General features: G+C 43.1%; 2 protein-coding genes across 3 annotated transcripts in view; one reads left to right on the top strand and one right to left on the bottom strand.

The window, feature by feature from the left end:
• Positions 1–563: 563 nt before the first annotated feature.
• Positions 564–14,156, bottom strand: TSACC (TSSK6 activating cochaperone). The gene is made up of 5 exons (XM_032651624.1): positions 14,027–14,156; positions 13,737–13,874; positions 9,095–9,217; positions 3,366–3,417; positions 564–1,541 (listed from the first exon to the last, which is right to left on the bottom strand). Exons 1-5 carry the CDS (start codon positions 14,154–14,156, stop codon positions 1,457–1,459), a joined length of 528 nt encoding a protein of 175 aa, XP_032507515.1. The 3' UTR covers positions 564–1,456.
• CCT3 (chaperonin containing TCP1 subunit 3) overlaps positions 14,029–15,549 on the top strand; it is a 14,889-nt gene continuing 13,368 nt past the window's right edge. The window contains exon 1 of one of the 2 annotated variants that reach the window (XM_032615295.1): positions 14,029–14,185. In XM_032615295.1, coding sequence (XP_032471186.1) covers positions 14,155–14,185 — 31 coding nt within the window. In that variant the 5' untranslated portion in view covers positions 14,029–14,154. The remainder of the gene's footprint in view (positions 14,186–15,549) is intronic. The other variant, XM_032615305.1, reaches the window with a different exon arrangement.

Raw genomic sequence — 15,549 nt, 5'->3', positions numbered from 1 at the left:
TAGTTACCCATTCACAAATCTTAACTTAGGAATGTACGTCCTGTTTCCAAGCACCTACCCCTATACCCTAGGTTAACTATAAAATTATCCCAATGGCCCCTTTGTGGTATGGAAAGCAGCTCGATCCCAATCCCACCCACTGATCCACTGATTATATGGAGCTGCCTCGTTTTTCAGTCTCAAGATGCCTTCTCAGTTTGGTGGGTGCTTTTCATTCCCTCTGTCCTCCAACACTGCAACATTGAAGAAATTTTTAGGGATCCAATAATCTGAGGTATGCCAGAACATCTCCCCTAAAGTGAAGGACGAATAGTTGCATTTTGTATCCCCTACCACTAAGAAGAATGGTAACTGGCAGAACTCTTTAGATTTTGGAGGCAACATATCCCACACATGGGAATATTGCTCCAAACCATTTATTAGGTGACCTGAAGGGCTATCAGTTTTGAGTGGGGTTCAAAGCAAGAGAGAGCTCTATGGCATGTCCAGGCTATGATTGAAGCTGTCCTGCCAATAAGGCCACATGACACAAAAAAACACAATGAATCCAAAGGCCTCTCCAGTGGATTAGAACGTTGTAGAGAGTCTCTAAAAAGCCCCAGTAGGAGGGCTGTAACACAGACTCAGGGTTCCAGAGCCAAACTCTGCCTACTGTGAAAGAGAATGTTATCATTTGAAAAATGGGCTACAGGGCTTGAGCACAGACCCAGCACTGACTATGGGACATCGAGTGACTATTCATCCAGAGCTACTCATCTTGACTGGGTATTATCAGATCCACTGAGTCATAAGATTGGGGGGGCACAGCAGCAATCCATTGTACAATGGGAAAATGGCATATTTGGGATTAGGCCTGAGCAGATCCAAAAGACCCATGCTAATTACATCAACTGGTGGTCCAGACTGTCTATGTCCTTTGCTCCAGTGCTTTTCCCTCAACTCATATCTATGGCCTCATGGGAAACTTTCCAAGACCAACTGACAGAGGAACAAAAACTCGGGTCTGATTTTGAACACTTCTTATATATTTGATATTAAAGTATTATTGCTATTTTCAAGTGTAATAATAATGTTGTCATTTTCCAAAAGCATTTATCTTTTAGTGATACATACTAAAATATTTACAGTGAAATTATGTAATGTATGCAACTTGTTTAAAATATCATGAAAGGGGAGATGAATGGGACAGAAATGGCCATGGTTAAGCCTGAGTTAGGGATAGATGGGAGTTCATATACTATTCTATTTACTTATGTGTATGTTCTAAATTCTCTGTAAATCAAAGTTAAAAACAAAAACTCAGTCTGGTCCAGAGATGGGTCAACATGATACACTGGGGTTAGCTGTAAATGGGCTGCTGCTCTATCACAGCCTTACTCAGGGGTGGCCCTAAAGGACACCATGGAGGGAGATCCTTCCCGGACCAGAGCCTTGAGCACCACACCTAGTCAGTCGTTTACTTTGTATGGCAGAAGTGGCCTGACGTCGAGTATACATGGAGCTCTGGACGGTAGTGGTGAATGGCTTGGTTGATCAGGGGCCTGGAAGGAGAAAGATCGGAAAATCAGAGACAAGGAAGTACGGGAAAGAAAATTTGGGAAAATAATTAAAGTAACTTTTGTTTCTAGTAATCAAATTATGTTCCTAACAGTGAAAGAAGGGTAATTTGGTTCTTTCATTCTTGAAGATGTTTTCATCTAACACTACCTTAGCCTTTCCAGTCAAAGCTAAGGACAGCAGAGCCTGAGAGTAGCTCTTCCTCTCATGGAACTCTTAGCTTTGTGGTGCCCAGAGCTCTATTCTCTGCCTCTTCATTCTCTAGGTGATCTCCTCCAGTTTTGTGGCTTTCAATATCATTAATATACTGATGTCTATGGAATTTTTATCTCCTCCCAAGCCTCCCCCCTGAATTTAAGTCATGTATCTAACTGCCTGGTGGACATTTCCACTTAAATACATAACAAGCATCACAAATCTAACACAGTCAGAACCTTGCTTCTGCATCCACACCTTCCTATTCCTCCCCCAGGCTTCTCCATCTCATAAATGACAACTCTATCATTCCAGCTGTTCAGGTCAAAAATATAGCGTCATCCTTGACTTCTCTTTCTCTCATACATCGTATCCATCCATCACCAAATCCTGAGACTTATACCTTCAAAATATATTCAGACTCTAAACGTTTTTCACTACCTCTGTAGCTACGACCCTGGTCCAAGCTGCCTTCACCTCTTGCTCGGATTATTAAAATAACCTCCTCCTCCCCCCTTGCCTCTACACAATCTATTCTCAACACAGGAGCTAGAGTCATCCTGTCAAAATAAATGTATTTCTGATCACATGACTCTTCACAATCCTCCAATGGTTTCCCATTTCACTCAGAGTAAAAGCCAAAGTCCTGGGCTTCCCTGGTGGCGCGGTAGATAAGAATCTGCCTGCCAATGCAGGGGACACAGGTTCATCTTCCTGGTCTGGGAAGATCCCACATGCCGCGAAGCAACTAAGCCCATGCGCCACAACTACTGAGCCTGCGCTCTAGAGCCCACGTGCCACAACTACTGAAGCCCTTGTGCCACAACTACTGAAGCCCGAGCACCTAGAGCCTGTGCTCCACAACAAGAGAAGCCACCACAATGAGAAGGCCGCGCACCGCAACGAAAAGTAGTCCTCGCTCGCTGCAACTAGAGAAAGCCTGCGCGCATCAACGAAGACCCAACACAGCCAAAAATAAATAAATAAAAATTTAAAAAGCCAAAGTCCTTAAAATACTCTGCAATGCCCTACACATCATCTGGGATTCTCATCACCTCTCTGATCTCACCTCCTTCCAACTCTTCCTTGCAGTCATGCCATTGCAAATATCTGTCTGTTCTTCCAGAATTCCAGGCATGCCTCATGGCCTTTGCACTTTCTGTTCCCTTGGCCTGGAATGTTCTACTCCTATATGGCTCATTCCCTCTCTACCTTCAGGTCTCTGCTCAAATGCTACTTTATCAGTAAGGCTTCCCTTACCTCCCACAATCTCCCCCTTCCCTCCATTATACTATACCAAGGATTTTCACAATTTTGGTTTCAGGACCCCTTTACACTCTTAAAAATTGAGGACCCCAAACAGCTTTTGTTTATATGGGTTATATCTCTCTATATTTACTTTGTTAGAAATTAGAACATTTTTTTTTTTTTTGAAATTAGAACATTTTAAAATATTCATGTATTCATTTAAAAACATTAGCAACCTCATGTTAACAAATATTTTTAATACAAATAACTATATTATCCAAAACAAAATTAACGAGAGCACTATTTACATTTTTACAAATCTCTTTAATGTCTGGCTTAATAGAAAAATAACTGGATTCTCATACCTGTATCCAATCTGTTGTGATATCACATCCATGTAGCCTCTGGAAAACCCCACTGTATACGCATGAGAGAATGAGAATGAAGGCAAATAATGTCTTAGTATTACTTCCTACAAAAATTGTCTTGACCTCAAGGATCCCCTAAAAGGGTTTTAGGAACACTCAGGAGTCCCTGGCCCCATTTGCAGAACTGTGTACTACACTATATTTTAATAGTTCTTACTGTCATCCAACATAACTATGTATTTACTTGTTTTCTTACTGTCAGTCTCCCTGCACTAAAATGAAAACTCCACGAGATGGAGACTTTGTTCTATCCACTGCTCTAACCCCAGCTCCAAGATCAGTGCCTGCCACATGAGAGGCACCCAGTGAATGAATGAATGAAGAAATGAAGAAAAAAGGAACAACAAATGTTATCATTTTTAGGATTATCTCATCACGAAGAATGCAGTGATGCTGTAAAACACCTCATTTTTAAAACAATTCCATTGATGAATTTATCCAGGAGTCTCAAGTACCTATCGCCCAGATAAGACAATTAACCACCTATGATCAATTTTATTTCATCCACACCCCAACCCAGGCCCCTCTACCAAGGTTCCTTTGAGGCAAACCACAGACATCATCTGTATATGTCTCTGTATGTATCTCTAAACATAAGGACCCTTATTTTCAACATTTTATTATGAAAATATTCAAACATACATAATAGTTGAATTTTTTCCAGTGAAAACTCATGGACTACCAATACCTAAACTCAACCATAACATTTTATTCTATTTGTTGCATAACTATCTATCCATCCTTCCATCTATTTTTTTTTTTTTTTTTTTTTTTTTTTTGTGGTACACGGGCCTCTCACTGTTGTGGCCTCTCCCGTTGCGGAGCACAGGCTCTGGACGCACAGGCTCAGTGGCCATGGCTCATGGGCCCAGCCGCTCACGGGCCCAGCCGCTCCGCGGCATGTGGGATCTTCCCGGACCGGGGCACGAACCTGCATCCCCTGCATCAGCAGGCGGACTCTCAACCACTGCGCCACCAGGGAAGCCCCTATTTTTTTTTTTTTTTTTGATGCATTTCAGAGTGAGTTGCAGACATCAGTATACTTCACTCCTAAACCTTCTGTATGCATATCATTAACTAGAGGTCAATATTTGTTTACAGTTTCTTCTTAAGGTAAAATTTACATCTGATGAAACGCACAAATCTTAAGTGTACCGTTTGATGAGTTTTGACAAATGCATACATCTCTGTAACCCAAACCTTATATCAAAATATAGAGTCATCAACCAGAAAGTTCCCTCTGCCCGTTCCCAGTCAATTCTCATTCCCACTCCATCCCCAGAGGCAACTGTTGTTTTTAGTTTTTTTTCCATCATATATTAATATTGTGTGTTCTAGAGCTTCAAATAAATGGAATGGTACAATGTGTGCTCTTTTCTGCAAGATGTCCATCACTTAATGTAATGTTTTTGAGATTCATTCATGTTGTTGAATGTATCAATAGTTTGTTCCTTTTTATTGCTAAGTAGCACTCCATTGCTTGAATATAACATTTTATCCTAACTTATCTACCATTATGAAATGTCCCTCTTTATCCCTGGCAGTACAATTTGTCTTTTTTTCTTTTTCTTTTTGGCTGTGTTGGGTCTTTGTTGCTGCGCATGGGCTTTCTCTAGTTGCAGCGAGAGGGAGCTACTCTTCATTGCGGTGCGCGGGCTTCTCATTGCAGTGGCAGGAAGAACTGACATCTTAAGAAGATCGAGTCTTCCCTTGGGACTTCCCTGGCGGTCCAGTGGTTAAAGAATCCGTGCTTCCACTGCAGGGCGCGTGGGTTCCATCCCTGGTCAGGGAATTAAGATCCCGCATGCTGGGCAGTGCAGCCAAAAAAAAAAAAAAAAAAAAGGTTGAGTCTTCCTATCCATGAACATGGAATATGTTTTCATTAAGTGTGACTATAACTTTTTTTATTGAATATATTTGACAGATAACATTGTGTATATTTAAGGTGTACAATGTGTTATTTTGTAATATGATTGCTGTTGTAGTGATATCACATTACATAATCATAGCACAATATTGTTGTCTAAATTCATTACATGGTGCATTAAGATCACTATGGCTTATTTACTATTTGTTGCAAGTCTGTATCCTTAAACAACATCACTTTTTTATCCCCAAACACCCATCCCCTGAAAACTACCATTTTACTTTATTTTTTGTTTGACTTTTTTAGATTCCACATATAAGTGATATCATACAGTACTTGTCTTTCTCTATCTGACTTATCTCACTTAGCATAATGTGCTCAAGGTCTATCCATTTTGTCACAAATGGCAGGATATCCTCTTTTCTCATGGCTGAATAAAAATTCCATTGTGTATACATACCACATCGTTTTTATCCATTCATCCTCTGATGGGCATTTAGGTTGTTTCCATACCTTGGCTATTGCAAATACTGCAATAAACATGGAAGTGCATTTATCTCTTCGAAATACTGTTTTCATTTATTTTGGGTATATACCCAGTAGTAGAATGCTGGATCATATGGCAGATATATTTTTAATTTTTTGTGGAATCTCCATATTGTTTTCCATAGTGGCTGGACCAATTTACATTCCCACCAACAGGGTATAAGGGTTCCCTTGTCACCACATCCTCACCAGCAACTGTTGTCTTTTGTCTTCTTGATGACAGCCATTCTAGTGGGAGCATGACTCTTAAATTTTAAGTGTGAATGGAGAGATCACTGGCTAAGGGAAGAGGGGACCCCATTCAGACTTTATTCAAAAATTGCATTTTGGGGACTCCCCTGGTGGCGCAGTGGTTAAGAATCTGCCTGCCAATGCAGGGGACACAGGTTCGAGCCCTGGTCCAGGAAGATCCCACATGCCACGGAACAACTAAGCCCATGCACCACGACTACTGAGCCTGTGCTCTAGGGTCTGTGAGCCACAACTACTGAGCCTGCATGCCACAACTACTGAAGCCTGCGCGCCCTAGAGCCCACGTGTTGCAACTACTGAGTCCACGTGCTGCAACTACTGAAGCCCATGCACCTAGAGCCTGTGCTCCGCAACAAGAGAAGCCACTGCAATGAGAAGCCCAGGCACCACAATTTGGTCCAAACTTATCCACAAATATCTTTGTAAAATTATTTAAATTATTTCTTTCTCTTTCTACATGGATAATAGCTTAATCAGAATTTTTTCAATGCCCAACCCCAATTCCTCAACCTTAGCTCAAATGGCTAAGCCAAACTCAGGTGTCCCCTTCTCAAACACTGAAAACTTATGGCTGGACTCGAACCCTCATTAAAGCTAAACTGACTTCCCAACTTAGAAATTTCAGGATGCAGTCTCTTGGTGTTTCAAGCTCGAGACTAGTCCTTCTCTGTAATTTAGCTCAGATTTACCCATTGCCTGTCTTTATTTCTAAACCCTGTATCCGGACCCTGGTAGTATTGTATCAGATTGCTATTATTAATTAGTGCAGGCCTCTCCACTTCCATTCTCCCTTCACCCCAAAATGTTTTGCCCATTATATGTGCCTTGCTGCTATTTGAAAGCCTCCAATTGCTCTCTAGTGCTTCAAATAAAATCAGAGCTGGGACTTTCTTGGTGGCGCAGTGGTTAAGAATCTGCCTGCCAATGCAGAGGAGACGGGTTTGAGCCCTGGTCCAGGAAGATCCCACATGCCGCGGAGCACTTAAGCCCGTGTGCAACAGCTACTGAGCCTGCACTCTACAGCCCGCAAGCCACAACTACTGAGCCCACGTGCCACAACTACTAAAGTCCGCATGCCTAGAGCCCGTGCTCAGCAACAAGAGAAGCCAATGAGAAGAGAAGCAATGAGAAGACCGTGCACCGCAACGAAGAGTAGCCCCTGTTCACCGCAACTAGAGAAAGCCCGCGTGCAGAAACAAAGACCCAACACAGCCAAAAATAAATTAATTAATTAACTTAATTTAAAAAGAAAAGAATGAAAAAAAAAAAAGAGAAAAGAATGAAAATCAGACAGTTTTCTAACAGTTGTTACCAGAATAATTCCCCAGGGAAAGCTGCTCTGTCTGTTCTCAGCTGCTCTACATTCTGCCTCATCTCCTATATTCTGGGCATAAAAAACCCTCTTATCCTAATTTTTGACGACTTATTCTCCTACCTCTATGTCTTTGTCCAAGCTTCCCAACTGACATGAAACTACCTTACTTCATCCGTCCATGCCATCCAATGCAGCTCCTTCATCAAGTGGCACCACTTCCTCCAGCAAGATTCCACGATTGGTCCAGTATCCTATTAACCTCTATCTCTAAACTTCCATTCCCCCTCAGAGTACCACTAAATTTTACAATGAATTCTTTTTCTTATCTGCCTTGTTAGATAGTAAATCCCCCAAAACTCTCTCTTCTGTAATATGTATCCCCAAGTGCCTTGTATAGTGCTTTGCACTCAGTGAACACCTACTATGAACTTGTGAACTAACCAACCACTTGTAGAATATATATGCCCAGATTCCACCAAGGGTTTACTGGGAAAAGAGTAGGGAAAACATACACGATAACTTTGTTCCACAATTCATTTACTGAATTGGGGCAGGTGATTTAACAACAGATTGCAAGATAAGGTTGGGAGAGAAGAGTTCTAGCTTTCTCTCCCAGGAGCCAGTTTTGTCATGGATGCTTGTAAATTTTCAAAAATAGCCATCCGTTGTTGGGCAAGCTGGGTCTCAAGCTGGAGACTGGCATACATATATTCTAGGAGTCCTAGGCATTCCTTGGGCTTGTGGTCAATTCCTGAAGGAAGAGCAATGGAGATGCAAAGGAGACAAAAGAGAGATTTTATAATTGTACTGAGGTGGGAAGGGCTCTAATAAGATGACTGCTCTAATCTTTCTGGGCACAACTCAACCCAGATGCAGTTGTGCTCAGCTGTCACCTTCTCCATGAAGTCTATCTGGCTACCTATTTGAAACCAATCCACTGGAACTTTTTACCCACTCTCTTGCTTTATTTTTCCCTTAGTACTTATGATTATTTGGCATATTTTGTAATTAGTTACATAATTGTTGGCTAATTCCCCCTTCTAGAATGTAAGCTCCAGGAAGGCATAGATTTTTGTCTGCTTTGTTCACTATTGTGTCCCCAGCACCTAGAAGAGTAAGTACCCGGCGCATAAGTGTTCAACAAATATTTGATGAGTGAATGAAATGGTCTGAGAGTGAGGCCTAACTTCCCTTTCAAGAGCTCAGGGAATGCCTCAGCATTCTTCTTACCTGACATAGTAAGGTCATCAGCAGTGACCCGAAGTTCTTCCTGTTGTCTAACTTTCACCAGTCTTGCTGAAATCAATTCTTTTTCTAATGTTTTCAACTACATTATACACATCCAGCTCTTAGTTAACCTTGGTAGTTATTTATCCATTGTTTGTGTATTTATTGGTCTTGACTTCTTTGTTAAACTTTGAGGTCCTCAAAAACAGGAGTCATGACTGTCTGGTGCACTGCGTGGCTTCCCACAGGTATGCTAAATACCCACTGATGTTGCCGTGGGAGGATGAATAACTGAAATGCAAAGAAACTGAGCTAACTGTTACTATTTCCTTCCCTGGCCACTTTTCAACTAACATTACTAGCAAGCAATAAAATTTTCAGCCAGTTCCAGCCACCTCCTCCATACAACCTTCCCCCTGCTGAGTCCATTTGGGAAATCCACCCTGCATCCTTCATTACCTGAGGACAGCTTTGTTGGTGGGATTTTCAGGCAAGTGGCTGGTGGGGAACTTGCTTGAAGGTTAATAAAGTTGGGGGTGGGTTTGGCTCGACAAAGAGGCACAGCATTACCTTCCTCTTTGGCTGGAACAAAATCAGAGGCAACTAAGTCAGAGTTCATTCCGACAAGGGACAGCCTAATTAGATCCCTGCGTCTGGTCTATGAATGCAGGTGCTGAGACCCTGGCCTGAATATCTTCAAAGAAAGTTATATAAAACAAAAGAGAAACCATAGTGGGACTGAGGAAAACCAAGCAGGGTTGGGATAAGCTAAAATCTAATTTGCTTATATTCTGCAAGTTCTTATTGATCTGTGCTACATGCTGACTACTGTGCTGAATGTTAGGGCATACACAAGACATCTAAGACATGGTTTCTTAGGTGTTTAATACCTACTTAGGAAGACGAATCAGACACTGGCGAAATGGTGATATAACAACACAGGACATAAACAATGAGTCTGACAGTCTCGGGTGAAAGTAAGTCCTTTTATCTTTTAGTTACACTAAGATGTGATTAAATGTTAAAATGAATGTTTTTGAAATGGGATAAGATATCAATATGAGTACAACAGTCAAAGAAGACTCCAGGCAGGTGGAGGATATTTATTGGACCTTGAAAACAGGAAGCTTTGGATAAGTGGAAAAGATATTTCAAGTGGGAGAAAAAAAACATGGTGTGAGCAAAGGCAAGGAAGCAAGAATATGGCCAGAAGGATGAGGAGCCCTAAAAAAGTGGCCAGAATTAGAGGGTGGAGAGTGGGAAAGCAGGATGGGTCATGGAAGACCCTTTCCAATAGCAAATCTGAGACTTTCTCAGAAAGTCACTGAGCCTTTTAGGATTAGAAAATATGATAAAATTTCTACTTTAATTAATCCACTGGGATTAAAATGGGTTGGACATGGAAGTTCTCAAAGGGGAAAACAGATTACCTTTGGCAAAAATAGTTACGTTAGAAGGAAAATTTGATTTGTAGGGAGAAAATCATGAGTCCTATAGGAGACATATGTCATTTCTGTCTACTGAGCAACCCTTGCTCTGGAAAACTACTCTTTCCCCAGATTCCAGGTCATACATACATCAGACCCCTCTCCATATTCCAACGGGAATAGGCATGTGACCCAATACAGGGCAATCATGGTATCCTATCCCCCTTGGCAACTGTGACTGATTGAAGGGGTAAGCACATGAGGCAAACTGGGCCAGTCATTCCTTGGGATTGATATATAGATTCTGTGTCAAAGCTTGCTTTCCTCTGATTTGCTATGCTGGGAAGATGTAAATTTGGGGTCAATGAAAGCTACTGAATTTGGCTAGCATGCTATGAAAAGCAGATACAAGCAAGAGATTAGAGAGAAGAGAGAGTCCAGGAGAAAGATGGAGAGGTGGGCAGATAGCTACAGGCACTGAATCCCCAGTTCCAGTCCCTGTGGTACTGGTAGCTCTTCTTCCTACTCTCTGACTACCTCAGCAACCTCCCAACTGCACAAGCCTCTGAATTTCCTTTCTCACTCAAGGGAATCTGAGTTGGGGTAATGTCACATTAACATACATCACATTTTGGACATATTGCATCTGAGGTGAGACAAGACAGTCCAAATAGAAATGCCTAGAAAAACAGCCAGAGAGAAGGCACTGAGCTCAGGTGAAAGGTCAAACTGCCAGGCCAGTCACAAAGAGGTGATGAAGGAACTGCAAAAATACATTAGCTCTCCAAGGTCAAAGACTGTGAGAGAAAACTGGACCTTTGGGGAACTCCTCCTCAGGAGTTCGGAAGATGAAAAGGAAGTGGCAAAGTAGACAGAGGGGCAATGGATGGAAAGGCAGAACAGCTGGTTCTATGAAAGAATTAAAGGGGTTGAGACAGTGGGGAATCCATTATTCACTATCATAATGAGATCAAAAAAGGATAAAAAAATTAAATTCATTCATTCATACACATAAGAGACAGGTAAGTGCTTGCAATGTATCAGCCACTGAAGATACCACAGTGAGCTAAACAGACATGGTTGCTATTCTCATGGAACTGACAGTATTGCCGTTTAGACAGTCATTAAGTGATCAAGCACCATCAGTTACTCCTGGTGAGGGAAATCCATGTTTTTGCCCTGGGTTTGTGGATTTTTCTGAGCCCTACCGTAGGTCTTCCATCTTCTCCTCACTCCTGCTCCAGTCATCACCACATTTGATGGCTCATTCAGCATGGTAAGGAGCTAGAAGGTGAAACTCAGGCCTCAAGATTCTTCTCACCATTTGACAAATTTGTGAACTTCCATGCAAATGCACTTCTAATTTGGGCCCTTCCTAGGTGTATGAGGATGCATTTTCTACTGAATTCTAAGGTTTGATGAGTACGTTACACACAGTCCATACTAAAGGAACCATATTTCTGACTGGACAATGTATAACAGAGGATGAGGTTGGGGAGCAGCAAAAGGAAGCAGAACAGAGAAAAATAATAAAAAGTGATTTACATACATTATCTTATACATTTCTCATAATGACCCTATGAAGTAGGTAGCTTTATCCGCATCTTTTTTGAGAAAACTTAAGTTAGGAAATTTGCTCAAGATTCCACAATGAGTATGTGCCAATGGCGGAATCAAATCCAGGCCTACAGACTCCAGTCATGCTCCTTACCACTGCACAATATAATCTGTGAGAAGAGCTAGTTCATTTATGTTCAAGTTATGAGAGAGCAAGCCTCTCAGATAGAGTAATCTACCCCACCTAACAGTTAAGTGAATAGGCTCTGGAGTCAGATGGTCTCAGGCACTTCCCTGGCCACCAAGTGGGGCTGTCCCACTCAGTCTGAGTATCTGTTCACTCTAGCCAACAATACGTCTTCTGTTCTAAGTATTAAGAGGAGATACAAAGGAATAATTAATATATTCATTCAACATATAATTATTGAGCATCTGGGACTTTCCTGTTGGCACAGTGGTTAAGAATCTGCCTGCCAATGCAGGGGACACAGGTTCAAGCCCTGGTCTGGGAAGATCCCACATGCTGCAGAGCAGCTAAGCCTGTGCGCCACAACTACTGAGCCTGTGCTCTAGAACCCGTGAGCCACAATTACTGAAGCCCGCACGCCTAGAGGCCATGCTCTGCAACAAGAGAAGCCACCGCAATGAGAAGACCACACAGGGCAACGAAGAGCAGCCACCGCTCACCACCAACTAGAGAAAGCCTGTCCACAGCAATTAAAACCCAAAGTAGCCAAAAATAAATTTAAAAATTTATTAAAAAATTATTGAGCATCTATTATTTAACAGATACAGTTCTAGCCACTGGGAATACAAGAATGTTTCCATTTAGTGGGAAATGCAGAACATATACAAATACTTTCCAATTAAATAAGTAACAGGAAAAAATATACCTACAACTAGCTTCATTTTCCCACAAGCTGAGCAATTAAGGAGGTCTGGTTGTTTTGTTTTATTTTTTGTTTTTGTTTTTTTTGTGGTACACAGGCCTCTCACTGTTGTGGCCTCTCCCGTTGTGGAGCCTGTGCTCCGGACGCACAGGCTCAGCAGCCATGGCTCATGGGCCCAGGCGCTCCGCGGCATGTGGGATCCTCCCTGACCGGGGCACGAACCCGTGTCCTCTGCATCAGCAGGCAGACTCTCAATCACTGCGCCACCAGGGAATCCCAAGGAGATCTGGTTTTAAGGGAGAGGAAGCAGGGCCTCTGAAACACACCTCTTCTGTTAGTAGGATGACTAGAATGCTGCTCCATCTGAAGTGTGGTGCCTGGGAAAGAATTACATGACCACTGACAACCCATGCTATTATTTTACTATTAACAACTTCATAAGTTCTCCCCAGCAGAACTCAGGCTGTTCCAATTTGGGGAGGAAAAAATGTGAAAGGGTGTACTGTTCTATCTCATGGCCAAATATAAGTAATTGTTCTTGAATTGATCTTGGTCTCACAGCCCCTTCATTAGTTTGGAAAACAGCTGTTTCTAGTAGCACTGCAGCCTTTTTTCCCGGACAAAATAGTACTGTAACCATGCCCAAACCTTAAGAGTCTCCTATGAACGGGCAAATATTCTGTGTTCTCTCCTCGTTTTAATTTCTGTAATATCCGTCCTTTTCCTGTCTTGTAAGGTAATTTAAAAACTCTGGCTTCCCAACATCTCTAATGCACCGGTAGCTGAGGAGATGAGGAGGGCAGAAGAGGGAATGGGCGTGGAGAAAAAAAATCTTAGAGCACTACAGGGAACACTTGAAAAAGTGTTTTAGATATGATAACTCGGGGAAAAAGTAAGCCATCACCCTCCGGTACCGTTCACAGCCTCAGCAGAAGACATTTACCTAAGAAGGTGAAGGTCCACGCACAGCAACGAGTCAGAGACAATAAACCACAATTCCCAGCGTGCCCGGAAGAATAGTTAACCGCCCAGCACAGTCCGATCGGACTACAACTCCCATTTCACCCCGCATCACACCGGCCGGGTCTTCCCTCAACCACCGGTTTAAGCCCCGCCCCTCCATCCCTCCCGGTTGCTAAGGCTGGAACGAAAGCGTGGAAACTGTTACGCTTTTCTTGACCTTCGGAACCCGAGAGGAGCTGAGACGCAAGAGTTTAAGGACCTCACCTGCTGTGTTAATCGAAGGCCTCAACCCCAGCACCAACCCTTGTAGTTGATACACATGCGTAGTGGCATGTCGGCCAACTACCCCAGCTTTGGCGCTTGCGCGGAGGTTCGCGCAGCACGCGGCCGGGAGCGGCCACCCTATTGCGCAAGCGCCTGTGCCCTCTCACTGCCATCATCGTGCTCTCTCTATCTAGCTTTCCCTGCGTTATTACGTAGGGGGCGGGTCTAAGAATGTCAATTGGTCTGTGTGCGTGCCGGTCAGTGAGGTGGGTGCGGTGATTGGTGGCGACCCGGAGAGTAGCGGGTTTGCGTGTGAGCCCTGTGGAAGCAGCGTTTTCTGGGCTTCGCTGGTTCTCTCTCTCCAGAAGGTTCTGCTGGTTCCCCCAGCTCGGGGTACCCGGCTCTGCATCGCGCCGCCATGATGGGCCATCGTCCGGTACTCGTGCTTAGTGAGTTGTGGGAAAGCCGGGGAAGGGACCCCCCCCCCCTTCACCACCCTTCTTTTTCCGCACTTTACAGCCTTGCCTCAGCCCAGTCCCGCTCAGGTCCGGCCACTGAGCCTTCCAGTCGTTAATTTTGGAAGCCCCTTCTCCCGTTTTCCTCTCTTCTCTTAACCCATTCCCCTGTCTTGGCAAATGCAAACTGACCTTCCTGTCGCCGAGCCTGTTGAACGGAACGGCGTTCCGTTCTTCACCCCCAACCCCCGCCCTTGCACTCTTCCTTGAGCGATTTTCAGTGTGTAGCTGAATGAATAAAGATTTTTTAGTTTGGCCTAGCTTTATGATCTTGGCCCATCCCTTAGTAACGGTGTGGCCTCGGCCAAACTGCTTGATTGAAAATGGCTCCATCTTTGTTATTAGGGTTAACAGTATTTCCTCATAGGATTGTGAGGCTTAAATGAGATAAGGAGATACAGCTGTTTAAAAGAGGGTCTGGCAAACAGCGAGTGGTATCCTTGGCCACTTCCTCTTCGGTAGCTGTCCTCTTGAATTTCTGTTAGTCAACCCCCTTTCACGAAGTAACCCTGCTTCCCTCACTGGTCCGGCTTAGATGTAATTATTCCCTCAAGTGTCCCCTACGTTGTAATCTTTCCCACTTACCAGCTGAGTTTTCCCAGATTCCTCGATTGGTTCTCTTTACCCTTTGGGAACATCCCAGATTTCTTTCCTTACTTACGAGTCCCATTTCCCTTGTCTTCCCTTGGTATGATTCCAACCTGTGTAACTTCTGTATCCTATTTGCAAGAGCACTTGAGATGCCTGACTAGCCATTTTCCCTCCCTCACCATCTTCTTTGTAGAGAATGCTATTCCAAGATTTTATCTATTTTGTCTATACCTGAGAAATAACTGTTTTCAGACAAGAATTCACTTAACCCAGAAAAAAACCCTGTTTTTTCTGATGAATCCATCAGAAAGGTCCATGTAGGATTTTAGTTATCACTGTCTGAAATAGGAATCAAAATCCTGAGAATTGTGTTTAGTTTTGATGGGACTGGATCGAAAATTTTACAGCAAATTGTAGGGAAAATATAATTTGGAGAGAGGAGTGAGACATTACTTAGGTTCAGTTATAGTCATTGGCTTGTCTCCCATTGAGAGGGCCCTGGGGTGACTGAGTGGTGCCTTGTGCAGCCCTTTGGAGATCCACGTTAATCTCTGGCATTAGTGGCTGTATCCAGTTAGGCTCCTTATTTAAATATGTAGTCAGCTCTTCCTAATGGTAAATGGGTAACTGAGGCATTCTTGTTATGTCCAAGCATGAAGTGACTATCTTGGCAGACCCAGACACTTGAGTGTGTGTTCTCATTCCAC

This window comes from Phocoena sinus, chromosome 1, assembly GCF_008692025.1.
Source record: "Phocoena sinus isolate mPhoSin1 chromosome 1, mPhoSin1.pri, whole genome shotgun sequence".
Classification (NCBI taxonomy): Eukaryota; Metazoa; Chordata; class Mammalia; order Artiodactyla; family Phocoenidae; genus Phocoena; species Phocoena sinus.
Note: the sequence above shows the minus strand (reverse complement) of the source record. Positions and strands in the feature narration are given on the sequence as shown.